Genomic DNA, 19,873 nt, shown 5'->3' on the forward strand with positions numbered 1-19,873 from the left:
CGGCAATGGCAAGAGCCATTTGCCCGGCAGTGGTGTCCCCGACAACACATAGCGGAGTCAGTGACCAACACACCCGATGGACACCACGCACGCGCAGCCGTACCCGGCCACTCTGCAGGAACAGGAAGCACAACGCGAGATGCGGCGCCGGCAGAGGAGGCTGCAGCGGCTCGCAGAGCACCTTACAGTGCCTTTTGCACTCTTTGGAGGTAGCTATGCGTGGCTGGCGGTGACAGGGTTCTCGTGACGCCTCTGCAGCAAGAGGACCCGTCTCCTCTCTTTTTCGCTCCAAGCCATAAAAGTGTCGAGACACCGCGCGCGGCACGCCGTATTCTTTGGCCACGGAGTGGAAACCACATCCAGTTTGTGAGAGAGTTGCTGGAGTGCAAGTAGCAGAGGGAATTACAACATGTGCACCCCGAACGAAGCAGCCTTCTTGTTAACTGTTTATTTACATATTGTCTTTGGCCTCCTTTTGCTGCTAGTGACGCAGGGACGCCACCCACACGTTCGAATTTGCTTAAGCCACGAAGCCTAGCTTTTTTCTCCAGATTCATTGGTGAGTGTAGTTCTTTTTTCCCTTATGCTTCTCTTTTTCTTGCTCCTCTTCTGTTGCTGTTATTCTTCCTCAAGACGCCTGCGGTGCAAGAACAGCAACCGGGCAGATAATATGGGCATTCCCCATTGAGGACGATGAGGAAGAGGCGGCGAGTAGTGGTGGGGGTTCTGCTGGGCGCCGTGAGGCTGGAGATTACGGCGAGCCTTATGAGGAGATCGTGCGTGGCGCCCCACTCCTCGTTGAGTTCCGACGCCTCATTCTCCAGGATATGATGGACCGCCTTGGGGGGGCAAAAGGCGAGCGGTCAATAGCAATTGGCGAAATCATTGCCTAACTGAAAGAAGAAATGCGAGGGGAGATGTGCCAAAACCGTAATGGTGTGACTGGTGAGCAGGTGGGACCTGAAAGCTGCAGCAGCGGTGGGGCGGTACGCCGACTGAAGGGACTTCACAGAAATGACGTGCAGCGTGGCGTGGTGGTCGCGACGCCACAGGAAAGAGCGGATCGTCCCACGGTGGCGCAGAAGGCCGAGGTGGTGCATGTGCACGAGCTGGAGAGGCTAATTTTGGAACGCGCAGCCGGTTTGTAGGAGCGCATAACGATGAGCGAGACAGAGCGCACGGAGTCTTGCCGCATTCTGCGCTCCCTGGTGGATCTGCAACTGCATGGCGAAGATGTACACAACAGCGGCAGGCATCGTGAAAGAGAAACTGTCAACAAAGACTACGGTAAAGGCGCCACCTGGACAGCAGGAATAGCGCCTGACACTTTGGTAATTGAAGCGGCCATCGGGCCCCAGCGTGCGCAGGAGTGCGAATTTTTGGCTGTTGGGTAGCCCAGTGCACTTGGAAGCACAGGGCAAGGGATCGACGTGACGACTTCCCAGCGTCGGCGAGACAACGGGACCAGCAACAATCTTTGCATGGCGTGGCGGAAACAACCGCGGGCCCGGGGTGGGGTGGGACCAAGCGGTTGGCTTGACGGTGAATGGGGAGGTGCATGCGAAAAAAGTGACAAGCGGGCCGAATCGTGGCGTTGTGGAGAGACTCTAGCCGCTGCCCTACTGGCGTGGGCGTTGACAGTAACCACTGCCTCGCGCCCCTTTTAGCCTTTGTCTCCATTTCTTGTACAACTTTGAGCCTTTGTGGAGTTCCGGCATATTTCCTGTTTGTTTGTTTTTTTGCATTTTATTGCTTTATTCTTTGTGGCTGTGGCCTGCAAGTTTTTATTTTTGCCTTTCGTTGATATTTTCTTCGCACTGTTTTCGGGGGGCGCTCCCACGCATATTGAAGCCAATATTGTTTACACCGGGGAGCGAGCTTTTTACGCTGATTCTTCTGTTGCTGTGCGGCCTCGCAACACGCCGCTGGCCAGGTTGATGCGCATGTTGCCAAGCTCACCGTTGGGACCACCGCTGAATAGTTGTTGTTTACGGCAGCTGCCGATTCCGTTGTGCACGACCCACTGGCCACCAACTACCTCCGCTGTAACGGCAATTCCGTGTGGTGGCAGAAAATCTTTCCGTGCAGATGCATGCCGAGACCGTTTCTCTGGGAAACGCATTTTTGGTGCGTCGTGCCCTTGAGGGCTGAGTGGGAAATGATGCTTCCGCTATGCTGGAGGCCCTGGCAGCAGCTGTCTCATCAGCTGCAGGGGCGCCTTTTCCGTTTCCTCTGAGGGTTACAGGTGCTCACCCCGGTACCGTGCCGCAGCAATGATATCTCGGAGTTCCTCCCAGTGCGCGCGTTTGCACGCGACGGCCTGAGTTTCATCCTTGTGGATGATTTGTGCGCAATTGCGAGCAATGTGTTCTGCGGCTCCGTCCGTGCCTAGTGTTGTTTTCATACGTCGACGCGAGCGATCTTTTTAAACCAGGTAATGATGAGCATTAGCAGTCTTCCGAATACCCTTGAGCCGACCCCTCGGTTTACGGATCAGGCGCGCCGCTCTGCTCTGCATGGCGGTTGCACTCAGCTTTAAGTGGATGGTCATCTTGCACAGCTTTACGTATTTAACGAAAATATTGCTTAATAAAAGGGTGGCAATACTGTACTTGTTCACGGTGTCGATGCTGCGCTATGGATGCTGTCTTTTATTGCCGTTATTCCCATACTGTGTCTCCCGTCCGGTTATCTTTGGTGCATGGGCCGCCATCAGGCGGAGAAGGTGGAGCGGAGGGCCGCCATTGAGGATGGAATGCGGACTCAGGGCATGGCGGAACCTCACGGAGCGACGGGTGGTCGGCTTGGCGCACAGCACCTCATGGCCCACAATAGCGGACACCCTCAAGATAATGCCACGAACCCGACGCGGCCACGTGAGCAGCAAGAAGGAATTCATGGGGATGCGGTCAGTTCGCCGCGGCGGAGAACTTTGCTTATCCGCAGGAGTACGCTGCCGTCCAGCAGCAAGACGAAGAGGAGCCGTACGAGGTGTGTTACCATCCGGCGTGCCATGGAGGGGCGTGCATCGCAGTTGGCGACGAGTACGTGGGGTCCATTCTCGTAGGGGCTGGGAATGAAGAGGTGATGCAGGTTGATGGAAATCCGAGCCATGGCGGCCTCGCTGCTCACTCTTGAAGGGAAATTCAGGGGAGTAGAGAAGGAGGGGCGGAATGGATTTGGTGGAGGAACGGCGTCGTTTCTGGACTGCGTTGCATCCGAGATGCACCGCATGTTGCGTTGAGTCCACTCCTTTTGTTGCTTTGCTAGGCGATGGTCACGGGAGGGATGTGTGGCGATGCGCTACCTGGCCCCTCCCATTAATCTGCCGGCTTATCGATGCCGCCTGTCATGTCTTGTTCTTTGCTGTTTCTTTCTCTTCTCCGTTCTTCTGGTGTGTGTTGCGCTCACTCTGCGCGTCACATGGAACACAACTGGACGAGAAAAAAACAAGACAGCAACAAAACAAAAGTGATTGGAACAAAACTATGTTTGAGGCCACAGCAATGTCAGACTGCAGTCCGAGTGCACCAATGCGACGGCGGCAACGCTGCAAGATGCTGTGGCCACCGCGTGCGAGCACAGTAATTGCCACCTGAACTCCGCCCACCCGGCGCGCGCGCTGTTCAGTGGTGAGGATGTTCTCCCCTTGCGTGTGCTGAATGAAGTTGGATTGGGAACCGTGATGGACGCCCTAATGGCCTGTGTGGAGACAATCCCTACACAAAGCCCTGTGCCGAATTGAATTGTGTATTAAACACCGCGGAGCAGGGGCGGGTTGCGTTTTTCGACGCCCTTTTTGCCCTCTAGTGCCTTCTCCTCGCGCCCTACGGGAGCAAATACACCGGTTCACTTTATGAAGACGGCTGGTGCCGACAGTAAGACCGTTGGGAAGTCCCTGGCGGAGCTTCGCAAATGGAAGAAAATTAACCCAGAGTTCTAGAATCCGAACTACGATGCACTTTCTGGGCACGCGACCGGCCTTTGTCGGCAGGCGGAGGGCGGTAGACTGGAAACGGCCATTCTGCATACCGACGAGATATTACGTACCATTCACGTTCCGTCGCGGCGAACGAAAAGCAACCCGGTTTGGATTAGTGAGGCAGTTGTTGTCAAGGCTTTTACCGTGGAGGGCATTGCAGTGCCAATTGTCCGGGCGACGTGTCGGACACCCTTGCTTCATCACGAAGCTTTTTTCTGGATCTCGGTGCTCTTGTTGCCGGCGTAAGATAACGTGGTGAGTTTTGGGAGCGTCTGAAGAGTGCTTTGAATAAAGTGCAGGAGAGTCCCAAATCCATCATTCTTTTCATTGATTAAATGCACGTCGTACTCGGGGCTGGCAAGTCGGAGGGCGCAATGGACGCAGCAAATCTTTTGAAGCCCTCGCGGGCACGCTGTGAGCTGCGCACGGTTGCTGCCACGTTCTTTGAGGAGTACCACGAAAACGTGGAGACGGACGCGGTGCTTGGGCGGCGCTTCATGCCGGTGTACGTGACGGAGCCAAGTGTTGACGAGTGCATCAGCATCCTCCGTGGTCTGAAGGAACGCTACGAGACGCACCACGGTGTTCAGATCACGGACAATGCGGTGGTGGTTGCCGTTCAGTTGGCTGATCGCTACATTACGGGCCGCTTTATGCCAGACAAAGCCATTGACCTCATTGACGAGGCATGCGCAAACGTGCGTGTGCAGCTCTCGTCGCGTCCAGAGGAGATTGATCAACTGGAGCGCAAGAAACGTCAGTTGGAGATTGAGGCAAAGGCGCTTGAGCGAGACAAAAAAGAAAAGTCGTCGCAGGAACGGCTGAGGATTGTCAAGGGGGATATTCAGCGTGTGGAGGAGCTTCTTCAGCCACTCTTGGCACGGTACAATGAGGAGCGTCAGCGAGTTGATGAGCTGCACGAAATGCAAACCCGTCTTGATGAGAAGAAGACGAAGCTGGAGAGGGCCGAGCGAATGCGGGACATGGAGCTTGCCGCCGACCTCAAGTACAATGCCATACCCGTTATTCAAGACCGCATCCGGTCGTTGAAGGAGAAGATTGAGCAGCAGAAGGCCTCCATGGTGCAGGAGAAGGTCACGGAGGTGGAAGTTGCGGCAGTGGTGGCGCGCTGGACGGGCATTCCGGTGAAGAAGTTAAGCCAGACCGATCGTGAGCGACTGCTGCAGCTCTCGTCGCACCTGCACCGTCGCGTAAAAGGTCAGGATGAGGCGGTGGAACGCGTCTCGGAGGCTATTCTGCGGTCGCGTGCGGGTCTTTCGCGGCCACACGCACCCACTGGCTCCTTCCTCTTTCTTGGTCCAACAGGTGTCGGCAAAACGGAGCTTGCGAAGGCGGTTGCGGCAGAGCTCTTTGACGACGAGAAGCATATGGTGCGCATTGACATGAGCGAGTACATGGAGCAGCACGCCGTCGCTCGCCTCATTGGGGCACCACCGGGTTACGTGGGTCACGAGGAAGGCGGGCAGCTGACGGAGCCCGTGCGCCGTCGCCCGCACACAGTGGTGCTGCTTGACGAGGTGGAAAAGGCACACCCATCTGTGTTCAATGTGTTGCTGCAAGTGCTGGACGACGGCCGGCTGACGGACTCGCACGGAAGGACCGTTGATTTCAGCAATGCCATCGTCGTCATGACGTCCAACCTCGGGTCTGAGCACCTTGTCCACGTGGGGAATTCACCAAAGGGATTGGAGGCGACGCGTGAGAAGGTCTGGCAGGTGGTGCGCAGCTACTTCCGCCCGGAATTTCTCAACCGCCTTGACGACATTGTACTTTTTCGCAGGCTGGGCTTTGGGGAGCTTCACGAAATCATTGATCTTATTGTTGCGGAGGTGAACGGACGGCTGAGGTCCCAGGACATCTTGCTGGAAGTAACCGATGAGGCGAAAAATTTTGTTCTGGAGAATGCCTTTGATGCCGAAATGGGCGCCCGCCCGCTGCGCCGCTGGGTTGAAAAATACATCACCACCGAGGTGAGCCGCATGATTCTTGCGCAGCAGCTTCCGCCGAACAGCACTGTGAGGGTGTTGTTGGACAGCAGCCAGGGCAAACTTGCCTTCAGCGTTAAGCGCTCGTTTGTGTCGGAGTGAAGTTTGGGCTCCAAATTCACGAGGAGTGCTGCGGGTGGAGGGGGAAAAGAAAGTCGTTTTTTTTATTGTGGTTTTTATTTGAGGTATTATTATTATTATTATTATTATTATTATTATTATTATTATTATTATTATTATTATTATTATTATTATTATTATTATTATTATTATTATTATTATTATTATTATTATTATTATTATTATTATTATTATTATTATTATTATTATTATTATTATTATTATTATTATTATTATTATTATTGAGTTCATCTGCTTTTCCCCTTCTCATTGTGGGCATGATCGCCGGGCAAACCACTGCTGTCAGGGGACCGGCTTGTATTACGGTGTTATTGTTATTCCACCTCAATATATATTGTTATATCTATTTTTTTATTACATACGCAGGGTAAACAGAAACGGGAAAAACGGCTAGGAGTGGAGTGGTTTCTTATGTGACTACTGCCTGGCGTGTCATGCCTGAATCACTTTTTTTCACATGGCCCATGGTGTGTCCTCCCCTTTTCTATTTTTGTGTGTGTCTACCTTCATTGCATCTTTTTTGTTTTCTGGGATGTTTGGCGCCAGCACGCGTGATTCCTGCTATACATGCTGCCGGGGAGTGACGACTTCACAAACACCGAATGGCATCCGCAGAGCTGGATGCATGACCTGCGCTCGTTTATTGGCGAAATGGCCATAACACAATTGTGTCTTCTGGGCTCTCACGACGCGGCATCGTACGGCATTCACAAGGATTCACCATTTGGTGCGGACGCGCCGGGGTTTCTTCTTGGTGACTCGGTCCTTGCTTCTCTGTCACGCTTCCTTTTCCGCGGGATCTGTGCATCTTGGTCAAAGTGTCAAGGGATGTCTGTACGCGCGCAGCTGGACTACGGTGTGCGCTATCTGGACCTGCGCGTTGCGACAAACCCAGAGGACGCCAACCGACTGTACACATTACATCATCTAATCTCTGTGCCTCTGGCTGATGTGATTGAAGATGTGAAGGCGTTTCTCAATGACCCCTCCTCTGCGAATGAATTTATTGTGCTGGATTTTCAACACCTATATCTCACGGATGACAGTGACGGGAAAGGTAAGTTTTTCAGGGAGTTGGACCGCCTCTCAGATCGCTTTATACTCGTCAATGTGCCGCTCACAACGCCGTTGGAAATTTTGTGGAGGGTCTCGTCCAGGCGTCGCATCTTTCTTGTGGTGGGCAGTGGAGAGGATGAGTCACCATACCCCGCGGCGCGGATTCGCTCTAAATGTATGGTATCTCGATGGGTAGATGAGAATTCGTTGAGTAAGCTGCTGGAGGCCCTCGATAATTTGCTACTGGACGATCTAAAGTATCCCCAGACTGGCGTGCCTTCAAAACTGCACGTTACACAGGCTGTCTTGACGCCACGCTATAGTGACATTTTTCTTGGCATCTTCCCGAAGATATCAAGGAGGATTGCCTCGAGTATTTATGACATGGCAACATGTGCGAACCCGTCCCTGCTTGAGTGGTTTTATTTGCTGAATGCAAATGGGCTTTTGGATGGTATGAAGGTGATGATTCCATCAGGGATAAACACACACGAAAACATACTTATGCTGGACTGCGTGGAACTGGGCCGCTGTCAGATAATGGACGGCACGACGGAGACAAATGCCGTTGGCATGTGTGTATACCTTAACATCCTACGCGCGTCACGTCTATTTGAAGATTCCTCGGCAGCGCCGTCTTTGAATGAGGGTTAGCTGCAGTGACGCGGCAATGAGAAAGGCCGTGAGGGGAGTGGGTGAGTCTTCTCCCACTCCTCACATTTAATCGTTTTTTTTTCTTCCTCGGATATTAATGGGCGTTTTTTTTCTGCTTTTTTTTTTAGGGGCTTTTGAAGAGAACGATCTCGAGAAAGTTGGCTGACTAAATATATATATATATATATATATGCTAAGAAAACGAATACACTTTTTTATGATACTTTTTCCTCTCTTGTGAATTGTGGGAAGAACATGACTTTAAGAGGGGATAATGGAACTGATAGCGACAAGGCAATTTTTTATTTTTACCATACCACCCCCTTGATTCCCATATCGCGGTGGGGTATTGTGGCTGGAAGAGCCCAAAAATTTCCACTTCGTAAGAAATAAATAAATATATATAAACATAAACATGCAATTACTAGGTGTTGAAGTTTGAGGATATGGTGAACCCGCTTTCAGTTCATTCTTTCCTTTCTTTTTTTTACCGTGTTTGTTTTCTATCATTGAGAAACTTAGGATTTTGCCGGCGCTTCAGAAGGTTATTCTGTGCTTTGTTTTGTTTTTCTCTTTCTATTTGATGCCGGTTACTTCTCGCTGCCCATCCGCTTTATTTGCGTTGCGGGCGTTCCGCAAGCTTACGGGAGACGTTGCTGAAATTTCTCATTCTTTCTTGTTGATTTATACGACGTGGCCGTGTAGAGGCAGGGCGCTGCGGAGATGAGCCATCCTCACGAGCAGCAGCCAATACCGCCCAGTAGCATGCGTGCATTTGTGGCGTGTTCCACATTCTAGTTTGGCGGGATCGTGGGCCTGGGGGCATCGGTGGCGGCATTGTCGTTTTCAAATACCCACGATAGGGCCTGCGCGGCTGTTGTGCGAGACCGTTTGAGCGTGCGGTGGTGCGCCTCACGCGGGAGTCCCTGTCGGTCTACCGACCCACTGAACGCGGGCTCCGTGCTGAGTTGAGCTGGCGGAGCTTGCGGGAGAGACGCCGCCACGTGTTCAGGAAGGGGGACCGGGTGCCGTACTACTTTGCCTTCTTCATGCATTCAGGCATTTTTCCTTCTTAGGTCGAGGACGTCTTGGCGGCGGACGGGATCACCACCGCGCTGCAGCTCCTGTGTTTTGCGGACGCGACCCTTTGCGTCCCCGGTGCAGGACGCGGGGCAGTGGTTCGTGCAAAACTGGTCGTTGCCGGTGCCCTCTGCAGGAAGCCGTTTCCCGCTGACTTTGTCGACGCGTGTGCCCGTGATTCAGCGGGGTGGTCCGATGGGCGAAGTGCTGCGGCGTATTCGGATGCGTGAGGAGGAAATGCGTGAGGCCATTTTTTACGTGCCGCCCCGTCGATCGTACGCAACTTCGCTCGGAACTGAGAGGCGGCTGAAAACTCGCTCGCCGCCTCGCGGATCGTCGTCTCCTGCGCCACGCCCAAACTCGCAGCCGCTGCCTCGCCACATCGCCGCAGGCACATCGGCGGACGTGGGTGCCCCGCCTCTGCCACGCACGGTTCGCGTCTTGCTCACTCCGTGGCGCAATTTCCTGCCGGAGCGAGGCGGAGACAGCCTCTGCGATGCATGGGCTTCTGCATCTTCTGGAAAAGGAGAAGAAAAGGAACGTCTTGTTTGAGTCTCAAGGAAGGTGCATCCGTGCCCTCCGTCTTATGGAGGAGGCAAATGCCCCCTTTCTTCGCGCCAGCAGGTAACGGCCACCAACGGTGCCCCTCCTCCCGTGACGGCCAGCAGAAGCCTTGCAAGGGGCCACAAGACATGGGCGGAAAATAGGCTTTTTAGACAGTGTGCGATGGCGGGTACGCATGACTCGAGCAGCCGCCACAGGCATTGCGCACACAGCAGCGAGCTTCTGGAGGCATGTTGTCGACCGACGTCGCTGTGAAGCGTGAGGAAAGGAGGGAGAGTGAGGCAGTCACACCAGCCTTGGCGTCAATTGGCACGCAGATGGAGAGCAATGAGGAGTTGAATGGGGCACGTCGGATGGTATCACAGCGTAAGACTGAGCAGCAGCGGCAGCAACAATTGCCTGTCGACGGCCTTTCGGATTCAGAGGCTCTGGCACGAGAAGAATGGTGCCTGGAATTGTCTTATGGGAAAGAAGAGGCGGCCACAACCGAGTCGCGGCCAATTGTGAAGAGGAATCCCTCTCCCGCAGTTGCCGCTGCTGCAACAAAGGCGGCGGAGGCATGCTCAGCGACGCCAGCAGAAGGTGGTGGCGTGTTGTGCAGCAACTGGGAGGAGCCGCGCCAGCGAGAGGCGGGGAGGACATACGACAGTCAGACGGCCACGCAAGAGGCGAGGGGGAAGCCGCCATCCGAGGCTCTTGAAGAGAAGAGGGGTGGTGCAGCCCCTCAGCGGGAGCAGCGCGAAGTGCAGGAAGGGATCGCTGCAAAAACAAAAGGTGCGCTACGGGTGTGTGGGACGTGGAAGGAGTATAGGGATGCAAATATTGGCCGCCTCTACTACGTCAACACGGAGACCAAGCAACGTACATGGAAGATCAAGGAGACGCCCTTTGCAAACGAGTGATTGATGGCATGCTTGTATATGAGGCCGACGGGGCATCATGCGGCTTACGCTGACGCTCTTGTTTTGGTCACAGCTCCTAGTAATATAAGGGAGCGGAGAGAAGACAAAGAAAAAGACGGTGTGTGACTTTTGCCCTCTTATCATTATTATTGTTTCACCTCTGTTCCCCATTGGGGGGTGCGTCTCCTTGTTTCTTTTTTTTGCATCAAAACAGCCACCACGTTGGGGTTTTGGCTTGAGGAAGCGGCGCGCAAAGGAGCGAGCATAAATTGGCGATGCACACCTGCAGTTCCTGGAGCCGTACGTCCGTTGCAGAGGTTCGCTTCGCTTTGCTGTAACTGTGATGCCGACGCTTCACCCTCAAGTGCGTGGGTGCGTCTCCGTCAACATGCATCTCTCTTCATTTTCTCCTCTGCTCCATCGCAAAGCAAAAAAGCTAGGCGTCGTACAATCTATTCACAACAACAACAGCCAATAATGACTACGTGCCGTCTGCTGTGCACCCTGTTGGTGCTCGCCCTGTGCTGCTGCTTATCCGTGTGCGTGACAGCGAATGCTAATTCTTCCAGTAACACAACTACAACCACGACAACGACAAAGCCACCAACTACGACCACAACCACGACAACAAAGGCACCAACTACGACTACAACCACGACAACGACAAAGCCACCAACGACGACTACAACCACGACAACAAAGGCACCAACTACGACTACAACCACGACGACAGAGGCACCAACTATTACGACGACAGAGGCGCCAACCACGAAGACCACCCACGCACCGTCACGTATTCGCAAAATTGACGGCAGCTTCGGCAACGCTGCGTGGGTGTGTGCCCCGCTTGTGCTTGCCGTATCCGCGCTGGCGTACACCACTCTGGGCTGAGGAGGTGTGCGTGGGCTGTGCGTGCCAGCACTCAAAGCCACTGGGACATGTGTACGTCTCTTGTGGTCCGATGTATAAAGTAAGAGTAATTATTATGATTGTTTTTTGCTTTGTTTGCTTCTGCTGCCGTGCTGTGTGCTCCGCGTTGCTTCCCAGCTCCGTCACGTTGCAAGCATCGCGGGCACACTCATATGCATGCGTACTGAAGCTTTGGGCGTTTTTCTTTCTTTTTAAAAAGTCTTTTTTTATTATTGCAACTTTTTCTTTTCAGGGCGTTGTGCTTTTTTTGTCCTTGTGCTGGTTCCATCTGCGTCGTGGTGTGTGCTGCTGCTGCGGTGGTGGCCGCGTGAGAGTGAGTGTGAAAGAGCCGTGCACCGCCCGCACACACACTCTTCCTTCTCTCCGTGTGTGTCTCCCCTTGCATGGACTCTCGCCCTCACCTCACCCCACGAGGCACACACAATAATGTGCCCATTGTATATATGCATGCACACCCATGCAGGCCCGTTGGTGCTCTCTTTTGCACGACACGCACCGCTGCCGTCCTGCCTGGCTGCATGGGCGGAGCACCGTAAGAGTTTTTTTTGTTTTTATTGCATTGAGTGGGCGACCTCCCTCTCTCCTGTGTGTGTGCGTTTTGTTTTACGGGAGCAATGAGAGTGTGTGCGCTGGTCGTCCCACGCTTCGGCTTTTTGTTTTTGTTGTTTTGTTTTTTTGAGTCTGTACTTGTGTTGTGTTTGGGTGCACCCGTTCTGTGGGCTGTGTGTGCGTTTGTGTTTTTCAGTTTTTTTTTTTTTTCTGTGTTGTGTGTCTTTGCGCAGTTGTGTGCGATGCGAACAGACCGAAATGATTATTTTCATTGACCTTTTTTTTTTTTTAAATTTTGTTAATTTTTTAAAGTTTTTTTTTTTTTGCTGTTTTTTCTTTTTTAATTGTTTTGACTGCGTTCATCCGCATATGCGCATTGTGCCTCGCTCTGTGGCTTTGTGGCGGGTAAATAATGCATCGCAGGTTTTCTTTTTATTTTGCTCTTTTTTTGCCATTTCTTTTTTTCTTTTTTTTTTTTTTTTGTGTGTGTGTGTGTTTTCACACGAATTTTGTTTGATTTGCGTGGCAGCAGGAAGGGTGGTGGCGTGGCGGTGGCGCACATGTTACGCGTCAAAATTGCAGGGTTTGCTGCGGGCTCACTCACGACGCTTGCGCTCTACTACCAACTCATTTGTTTGAGGGTCATTGACATACACGCGGCGCATTCAAAGCGCCTGCAAACAATGGGACAGGATCTCCTGCGGGCATCGTGCGAGGTGTCGCAGCTCCTGCACGAAAAAGGCGGTGAATTTGTCTGAAAGCACATATTTGTTGTCAAGATGACGGCGGCAACAACAACAACAAAGACAAAAACAAGAAAAATCCTTTTTTATTGTATTTACTTGCATCTCCTATCATTTCTTTCCACGCTCTGTGCTGCACATCACCCTGTTGTGTTCTTGAGGAATTTAGCCTGTTTTTATGTATGATGCACTTTGGCTTGCGTCTCTCTCGCCACCTTGCGTTGAAGGGAAAAAGAACTGGAGAAATAGTTGTCGTTTCTCTTTTTCTTTCTCTCCCTCTTTATCTCCCTCCCTCTCTCTCTCTCTGTGTGTGTGTCTAGGGAGCAGAGCGCTTTGTTTTGGCGGGGCTGGTACGCAGATTGGAGACGTTACCGTAGGGGAGACGACACTACAAGTGGCACCACAGGAAGGAAACCGTAAAGAGAAACGTAGCCACTGGAAGGAATGACTGATCCGACGGCTGCGGCTTTGCTTCACAACACTGCCACGCGTGTGACTTTAGGGAATACGCCGCTGCATGCTGTGCCGGTGACGGTGGCCAAGCAGTTGAAACCCCTGCTGGAATCAAGCACTTCATTGACTGTCTTGACGGTCCACACACAATTCACTCCTCCAGAATCCTTAAGACTTATTCTACTCGGTGCATCGCGCTGCCGCAGCCTGCAGCATATGCGACTGGTGGGAGGCATCAGTGTGCTGCAGTCAAAGATGATTATGTCGGCTTTCATGCAGTTTACTTTTGCTCGAAGAACATCGAGGACGACCTCTGCAGTGAGACCTTTTAGTGATCCTGCAGGGCGTTGTCCGCATACGCCTCTTTCAAAGCGTCCATCGCCAGCTCAAAGAATCCGTCGCAACGTTGTGGTGTCCGATGCAAAAATGACCACTGGCGGATGCCAAACTGGTGGATATGGTCGACTGAACTCTCCCGCATTGCGAAACATGGAGGTCTCTAAATCACCATCACCGCGCTTTTCTTGGTTGAATGGAGTGCAAATGGTATTAGACCTGCATCACCTTGATGACGTTGTGGCGGGTTTTTTATTAAAGGGACTGGAACGATCAGAACGCATTATTGGACTTGATCTTCACATTGCCCCCACATCACAGGCTGCCACACGTGCAGCGGTACGTATGCTATCGCATGCAAATGTGATTGTTGCCCGCAACGCCCGACGTGTACGTTACCTTCTAAGCCAGAATCCTCCAGTTGATGCAGCTTTTTTTCGGGGCGCGGATAAGCGGGACAAAACAGATTTTTCTTTGTGCTCGCCACTTCCTGAGGATGTTTCAAGAGCGGAGCAAAGAGAGCAGGTGAGGGAAGGCGGAGAAAAGGAGAAGGAGGAGTGGGGAAGGGAGGCTACGACCATGAGACAGGGGCTGTCAACGTTCGATTTGAATACACTTCCGCCGCGGCGTTATTCCCCACCGCGACTGTTGTCAGGAGCGCCACCAGACCCTTCATTGCGACCAATGCAGCCGCATGTGGTGAGTGCAAGCCCTCGAATTTTTGACAATGGCGAGTTGGAAATGGGGCACATGTCACGGCGTGGCGAGCAGAAGCAGATGGAAGAGGAGGCATCCCATGAGAATGAATGCTTCGTATGCTCTGGGGGGTCGTTATACACACCAGAAAAGATACAAGCATCAAAGATCCCTCCAAATACAATAAATAGGTGTGCGGGGGAAAGACGGGAAGACGGATCGTGTGCATGGCCGGCACCAAAAGACCCTTTGGAGACGACGCAACCGAGTCCCTCCTTTTCGCGCCACACACCGTGTTCACCCCCCTCGCCACGGGGGCAGTTTGTGCAACACATTCGATATCTCCACGGGTGTATGCGGGAGATCAACGGCGTTGTGGTGCGCTACCAGATGGAGAGTCGTGACTCCATACAGAGATTGGTTGCCGAGATGCATGTGTTGGAGGAGCAGTTGACAGAAAGGGTAACTTCCAAACTAACGGACGTGTTGTTGTCCTTGTCGGAATTGGAAAAGCAGGTCGAATGATACCTTAAAAAAAAAAAAAAAAAATTATTATTTAAATTTCTATTTTTACTTTTTTTTTTTTGCGCACATCTTTCGGCGAAGAATCCGATTTGAATACAGAGCCTCTTATTTGTTTTTTTTTCTTTTCTTTTTTTTTATTTTTTATTTTGTTGTTGTTTACTTTTTTATTTTTGGGTTTCATGTTGGTTGGGATTTATTGCTTTTGTTTGAGGGAGAGAGAGATAGTATTGGGTTGAGGGATTTAAAAAATAAATATATAAATATATATATATATATTTTAAATTGGCGCATGTGCATGCATTTATGTTTGTGTCTATGCATGTGTGCTGCAGAAGAGGAGGGAGCATGAATGCAATTCCAGTTGCTCTTGTTTTTTTTTTTTTTTGTCATGTCTGGTGACGTTTTACCGGTAATATATATATATATGACACTTATTATTGTCATTACCTGAATTTTATCTCTTATGGTCTTTTTTGTTGTCACCGACACCAGATGCTCGTTGTTTGTGTACCGAACCTTTTTTTTTTTTTCTTTTTGGTGTGTGTGTGTGTGTTTTGGCTTTTGTTCCCGCGGGAAGGATTTACAGAGAAGCAGAAGCAGCAGCGGATGCCTCCAACGGCTCTGGTTGTTGGGCAGAGCGTCATGAAGGCGTTTCAGCACCTGTCGACGCAGGATCTACACACACGTCGCGTGGAGGAGGCGTACCGCGTTGTGGTGGAGTGCATCACGGCGGTGGATCCGGCAATGCGACTGTACATGTTTGGCTCCACCGCAGTGTACGGTGTACACGAAAAGGGCAGCGACGTGGATTTTGTCGCGCTCAGCAAGACGGATGTGGAAGATGGGAAGGGCGAAGACGCCGGAACGCAAGTGGCGAAGGGACTGCAGGCAGAGTTTCTTGGAAAGTTGGCCAGAGTAGTACGACAGAAGCACTTATCGTGGAATGTGGAGGAGGTGCGACGCACACGCGTCCCAGTCATTCGTGTGAAAGGCGGTAGCAGCGTTGACTTTGACATCACCGTGAATCGGCGCAACGGGGTGCGAAACAGCGCGCTTCTGCGGGCCTACTTTGAACAGGATCCGCCGTGTCGCTGGCTAAGCATGGGCGTGAAGCGGTGGAGCAAGAGGGCGGGGCTAAATGCTTCTGTAGTTGGTGGAAGCATCACATCGTACGGGTTCAATTTGATGGTGGTGTATTACCTGCTTCAGCGCGGGGCACTGCGGTTTATTGAACCACACGCCATTGACGTTGCCAACGTGGCACCGGTGCCTCCGTACTTGCCACTGGAGCCGCCGAGGAATGATGGGGCGGAGTTGGGAGAGCAGGTTTTGGACTTTTTGGCGTTTTACATGCATGAGTTTGACGCAGCCCGTCATGTTGTCTCACTGAGCCGCCCAGGGATCACAACGAAGGAGCAGTTGAACTGGACGAAGAATGCGGAGGATCTTGCCCGCATGAATGGAGAGAAGATCAACTACCAGTGGTGCATCGAGGACCCCTACGAACTGAACTTAAACGTCGGCAGAAATGTGACACCACTGAAGCGTGACTTTCTTCGCAAGCACTTGGAAAAGGCACGGGAAACGGCCCTTCTAACCACCACCGAATAATAATGTGCCGACCGTTTCTTCCCGTGTTATTCAATATTACTCACATTTACATTTGGACGCCGCTGATGACCAGCCGCGGCAGAAGAACGGAACACACACACGCACACACACATACACCGAAAAATGATAACGAAAAAAAGAGGAAATAAAGCTAGCAGCTGTCGATTCTTCCTTTATTATTATTTTGCCTTTCTTGGGTGTGTCTGAGACGTGCCCCTTTGCTTGCGCCTCACGTTGCGTTTATCCTTCTTGTTTTTTTTTCTTTGACTTTTGGCGCCGCCGTGTGCCACGCTCAACACCCATTTAGAGGCGAGGAAACGGTGTTGGAAGTGAAACGAGGCGAGGCTCATAAGAGCGGCTTACGCGCACACAGACGCCGTTGCCAGGGAAAGAGGAAAACTGACGCGAGAACAATAGCGCTAACAACAACACGAAAGACATAAATTAAAATCAAAAAGAAAAACACAAGGCAAACTCAGGAATAAAATATTTTATCACAACTACAAGATGCGTCGCTGGTCGGGCCTTCCACTTGCACCTTTGTGGGGGCTAATTGGGCGACGCAGGGTGTCGGGTGACGACCGCTCTGGTGATAGCAGCGCATTTCTTAGCGATGATGAGGCGTTACGCGGGGAACTTGCTTCCGCGCTAGAGACGGAGGGAGAGGCCGCCCCGTTGGATATCATGCAGCACCATCCCTTAGAGGCTGCGACGATGAGCAGCAGCACTAGCACCATTTATTTGGAGAAAATTGCCCGTCCTCCTGCTCGTTTTGATCTTCTCACAAATTCTTTTGTGTATAAGTGGCAGACTAAGGCGGCATTGGCTCGCAAAGTCTCAGGACCCATGCGGGAATGGGCAGCGGAGCTGAAGTATAGAACGGGAGTGCATATGGAGCTGGAGCCCACTTTTCCCGAGCGAATACCGGATGAAGAGAGCAAAACCGGTGAGGGAGATACCTACGAGACGGCAGATGATGTGGACATTACAGTGTATCTCTTTGGATCTGAACGTGGGATCTTTAACTGTCATAAGTTGATGGAGACTGCTATACAGCAGGATCCTGTGTATGTGCGTCTGGGTGTTTTTAGACGGCTCCACGGTTCAAACGAGGTGGAGTGGTTGATGTTGCGCCGTATCAATCGCGAGATGCGGCCGCCTGATATTCCGCCTATTTCTCTTAAACTACCAGGGAAATGGACACTGCTATACGAGCGCTACAAGGAGGCAGCTATTCGTACGCTGTGGGAGGAAACGGGAATTACCGTTGATCCTACCAGCGTCTTTCCAACAGCACAGTTATACCAAACTTCCCCGAAGTATTACTGGCGTGTCCCTGTGCGTTATTTTGTTGCTGAAGTACCGCACGACGTGCGCGTGGAAGGACCACAGGTGGTTCCAACACAATACATGCGAAACTGGGATGTGCGTCTTCTCCGCCAGTCCCCGGACCCTATCGATCGTGCTTGGGCGCAGCTGGCGGACCCTATCACTGGATGTGCATGGATGAAGGCTCCCATGATTGATGAACTGCAGAAGCCACTTCGGGGTGAGAAGTACATGGCCACACGGTATACGCCACCGCCATACTCCAATCTTCAGGAGGTTGTGGGCCTTGGCGATGGTGACCAGGACACGCAGAATAAAGAAACCGAGGCTGCTGACCCAAATGCATAGCAGGAAGGAACATTAATGTGTGTGTGTGTGACTGTGAAAGAATGGTGGCTGATCATCTTTTCTCTTGCGACTGGAGTTAAGTTTGCTCGGACGCCAGAGATGGACGTGCGTGGAGGAACAGAAGCAGAGGAAGGTTACGGGATGAAGAGTGGAACAAACAACAAGTGGTTGGGAGTGGGGGCGGATAAATCGCTTGTACGTGTGTGAGAGGGAGGGCTGGAATAAAGCATTTGTCCACGTGGTGACCACAACGAAAGGAGAAAGTTTTGGAGCGGGACGCGATAAAAAAAGGATTTTAGAGAGAGCGCGAGAGAAATGAGGGAGAGGAGAGAGGAGTGAGAGATTTGTCTTTTTGTTTTTGTTTCTCTGTGTGTGTTTCTGTTGCCGAATGAGAAGGGCTGCGTGTTTCCCCTTTCACCGGCGGCATCATTAGCGGTGTCCACATACCGGATTCCCTGTCTTCCCCTGTTGCCGTTTCACACGTTAAAATTCTACTTATTTGTTTGTGCAAGAGAGTGGGCGGGCGGTTCTGTTATTTTCTTGCCGCACTGGCGTGGACACACAAAAACAAAAAAAAACAAATTCTGCTCTATACTTTTTTTTTTTTGATGATTTCTTCAAACGCTCACATATGTCAAGGAGGAAATGCCACCAAAGAGGCGGCAGGGTGCGCGTGGCGGCGCTCTGGGTGCAAAGCGCAGTGCGGGATTTGAGGAGTTTTACGCCGGTGTTTACGGCACACGGTGGCCTGCGCTTCGGAAGGCGTTGACTGCGGCGTCACCGAAGAAAGTGTTGCTGTGGAACCGATTTTGTCAGTTGCCCTTCGCGAAGGTGATGGCGAACATGAAGCGCATGGACGAGGAGTCGCTTCTGCAGGTTTTTCGGTGCCAAGATGGGTGTGAGGTGGCGCCGCCTGCCAGTGACGCGTTTAACGTCAAGGCGTACTACCCGTTGGATTACGCCTCCGCACTGGTGGTGGAGCAGTTGGAGGTTGGCGCGTTTGATCGAGTGCTTGATGTCTGCGCTGCTTTTGGTGGGAATTCGATTGGAATTGCGCAGTTTCTTTCCGCAGACGGGGCGCTGACGGTAAATGAGCCAAATCATGAGCGTAGCGCCCGGCTACGACGCAATATTAGGGAGTACATTCCGTCAAATTATGTTCCTGTGACCATCACCCAACGCAATGCTGAGACATGGTATGCGCCTTCGATGTACCACCGCGTACTCGTTGATGCTCCGTGTTCAGCTGAGCGTTATTTTTTGCAGCGCGACGGTGGCGCTCCCGTCAGTCCCAAAATGTGGACGGAACAGACATCTCTGGAGTTGAGCCGCAGAGGGTGTGTGTTGCTGCTGCGAGCGCTGGAGACTTGTCGGCCAGGCGGTCGTGTTGTGTACAGCACTCGCTCCCTTTCCCCCTTGGAGAACGACGGTGTTGTGGAGGACGCACTGCGGCGAACCCGTTGCCAGGTGGAGGTGCATCCAACAACGTTGTGTAACATGGGTGAGAAGACACGTTACGGCCATATCGTTCTCCCAGACACAGCTGGGGGGTTTGGCCCACTGTTTTGTTGCGTCATTCACAAAGTGTCTGATAGGCGAGAGGAGGTTGACAGCAATGAAGAGGGGGAGGAATGTGAATATGATGATGAAAATGGGGATTCATAACACCACATTGAAGAATGCAATAACGAGTAATGGCCAATAACAAGAGGTCCCTAAACTACACTAAATTACATTACTTTACATGCGGGGTGAAAGGGTATTTTTTTCCGCCTTTCTTTTGCTCCTCAAACTCTTTGTGTGGGTTTCTGTGAGAGGAGGTTGCGTTGCAACTAGAACTATTATTATTATTATTGGTTGTCCACACTCTCTTTATTTCTGTCTTCTCTCCGTGCCATTCTTTTCTTTTTTTTTTTTTTTTCAGTTTTGCCATATTGAGGCGGGGAGATTTCTTCATCCCATTTATTA

At 51.8% G+C, this 19,873-nt stretch overlaps 8 protein-coding genes and 1 pseudogene across 8 annotated transcripts, besides 19 other annotated features; all 9 read left to right on the forward strand.

Moving 5' to 3' along the window:
• Positions 1-1,585: a sequence feature (heterozygous, non-Esmeraldo-like haplotype).
• Positions 1,586-2,347: a sequence feature (haploid, non-Esmeraldo-like haplotype).
• Positions 2,348-4,031: a sequence feature (areas merged during assembly that could not be assigned to a particular haplotype. This can correspond to areas where the two haplotypes were merged or to regions with more than two copies in the genome that were merged during assembly.).
• Tc00.1047053506821.10 (uncharacterized protein) lies at positions 2,517-3,080 on the forward strand (the record flags this gene model as incomplete). Its single annotated transcript, XM_810884.1, has 1 exon — positions 2,517-3,080. The coding sequence occupies one exon, from the start codon at positions 2,517-2,519 to the stop codon at positions 3,078-3,080; it is 564 nt and encodes a 187-aa protein (XP_815977.1).
• Tc00.1047053506821.20 lies at positions 3,487-6,090 on the forward strand (annotated as a pseudogene).
• Positions 4,032-5,330: a sequence feature (heterozygous, non-Esmeraldo-like haplotype).
• Positions 5,331-5,848: a sequence feature (haploid, Esmeraldo-like haplotype).
• Positions 5,849-11,062: a sequence feature (areas not merged during assembly with more than two copies in the genome that could not be assigned to a particular haplotype).
• Positions 6,175-6,352: a microsatellite.
• On the forward strand, positions 6,697-7,839 carry Tc00.1047053506821.30 (glycosylphosphatidylinositol-specific phospholipase C, putative; the record flags this gene model as incomplete). The annotated part of the gene is made up of 1 exon (XM_810885.1): positions 6,697-7,839. The coding sequence occupies one exon, from the start codon at positions 6,697-6,699 to the stop codon at positions 7,837-7,839; it is 1,143 nt and encodes a 380-aa protein (XP_815978.1).
• Positions 7,966-8,238: a mobile genetic element.
• Positions 8,010-8,031: a microsatellite.
• Positions 8,227-8,247: a sequence feature (AT_rich).
• Positions 9,714-10,385, forward strand: Tc00.1047053506821.50 (uncharacterized protein; the record flags this gene model as incomplete). Its single annotated transcript, XM_810886.1, has 1 exon — positions 9,714-10,385. The coding sequence occupies one exon, from the start codon at positions 9,714-9,716 to the stop codon at positions 10,383-10,385; it is 672 nt and encodes a 223-aa protein (XP_815979.1).
• On the forward strand, positions 10,863-11,276 carry Tc00.1047053506821.60 (mucin TcMUCI, putative; the record flags this gene model as incomplete). Its single annotated transcript, XM_810887.1, has 1 exon — positions 10,863-11,276. The coding sequence occupies one exon, from the start codon at positions 10,863-10,865 to the stop codon at positions 11,274-11,276; it is 414 nt and encodes a 137-aa protein (XP_815980.1).
• Positions 10,965-11,140: a microsatellite.
• Positions 11,063-19,873: part of a sequence feature (heterozygous, non-Esmeraldo-like haplotype) that runs on past the window's edge.
• Positions 12,142-12,215: a sequence feature (T-rich).
• Positions 12,289-12,346: a sequence feature (T-rich).
• Positions 12,865-12,913: a sequence feature (CT-rich).
• On the forward strand, positions 13,052-14,617 carry Tc00.1047053506821.80 (hypothetical protein, conserved; the record flags this gene model as incomplete). Its single annotated transcript, XM_810888.1, has 1 exon — positions 13,052-14,617. The coding sequence occupies one exon, from the start codon at positions 13,052-13,054 to the stop codon at positions 14,615-14,617; it is 1,566 nt and encodes a 521-aa protein (XP_815981.1).
• Positions 14,622-14,678: a sequence feature (AT_rich).
• Positions 14,726-14,789: a sequence feature (T-rich).
• Positions 14,866-14,893: a microsatellite.
• On the forward strand, positions 15,110-16,228 carry Tc00.1047053506821.90 (hypothetical protein, conserved; the record flags this gene model as incomplete). Its single annotated transcript, XM_810889.1, has 1 exon — positions 15,110-16,228. One exon carries the CDS (start codon positions 15,110-15,112, stop codon positions 16,226-16,228), a length of 1,119 nt encoding a protein of 372 aa, XP_815982.1.
• Positions 16,320-16,345: a microsatellite.
• Positions 16,736-17,905, forward strand: Tc00.1047053506821.100 (hypothetical protein, conserved; the record flags this gene model as incomplete). Its single annotated transcript, XM_810890.1, has 1 exon — positions 16,736-17,905. The coding sequence occupies one exon, from the start codon at positions 16,736-16,738 to the stop codon at positions 17,903-17,905; it is 1,170 nt and encodes a 389-aa protein (XP_815983.1).
• Positions 18,551-19,570, forward strand: Tc00.1047053506821.110 (hypothetical protein, conserved; the record flags this gene model as incomplete). Its single annotated transcript, XM_810891.1, has 1 exon — positions 18,551-19,570. One exon carries the CDS (start codon positions 18,551-18,553, stop codon positions 19,568-19,570), a length of 1,020 nt encoding a protein of 339 aa, XP_815984.1.

This window comes from Trypanosoma cruzi, genomic scaffold (assembly GCF_000209065.1).
Source record: "Trypanosoma cruzi strain CL Brener 1047053516749 genomic scaffold, whole genome shotgun sequence".
NCBI classification, from domain to species: domain Eukaryota; phylum Euglenozoa; class Kinetoplastea; order Trypanosomatida; family Trypanosomatidae; genus Trypanosoma; species Trypanosoma cruzi.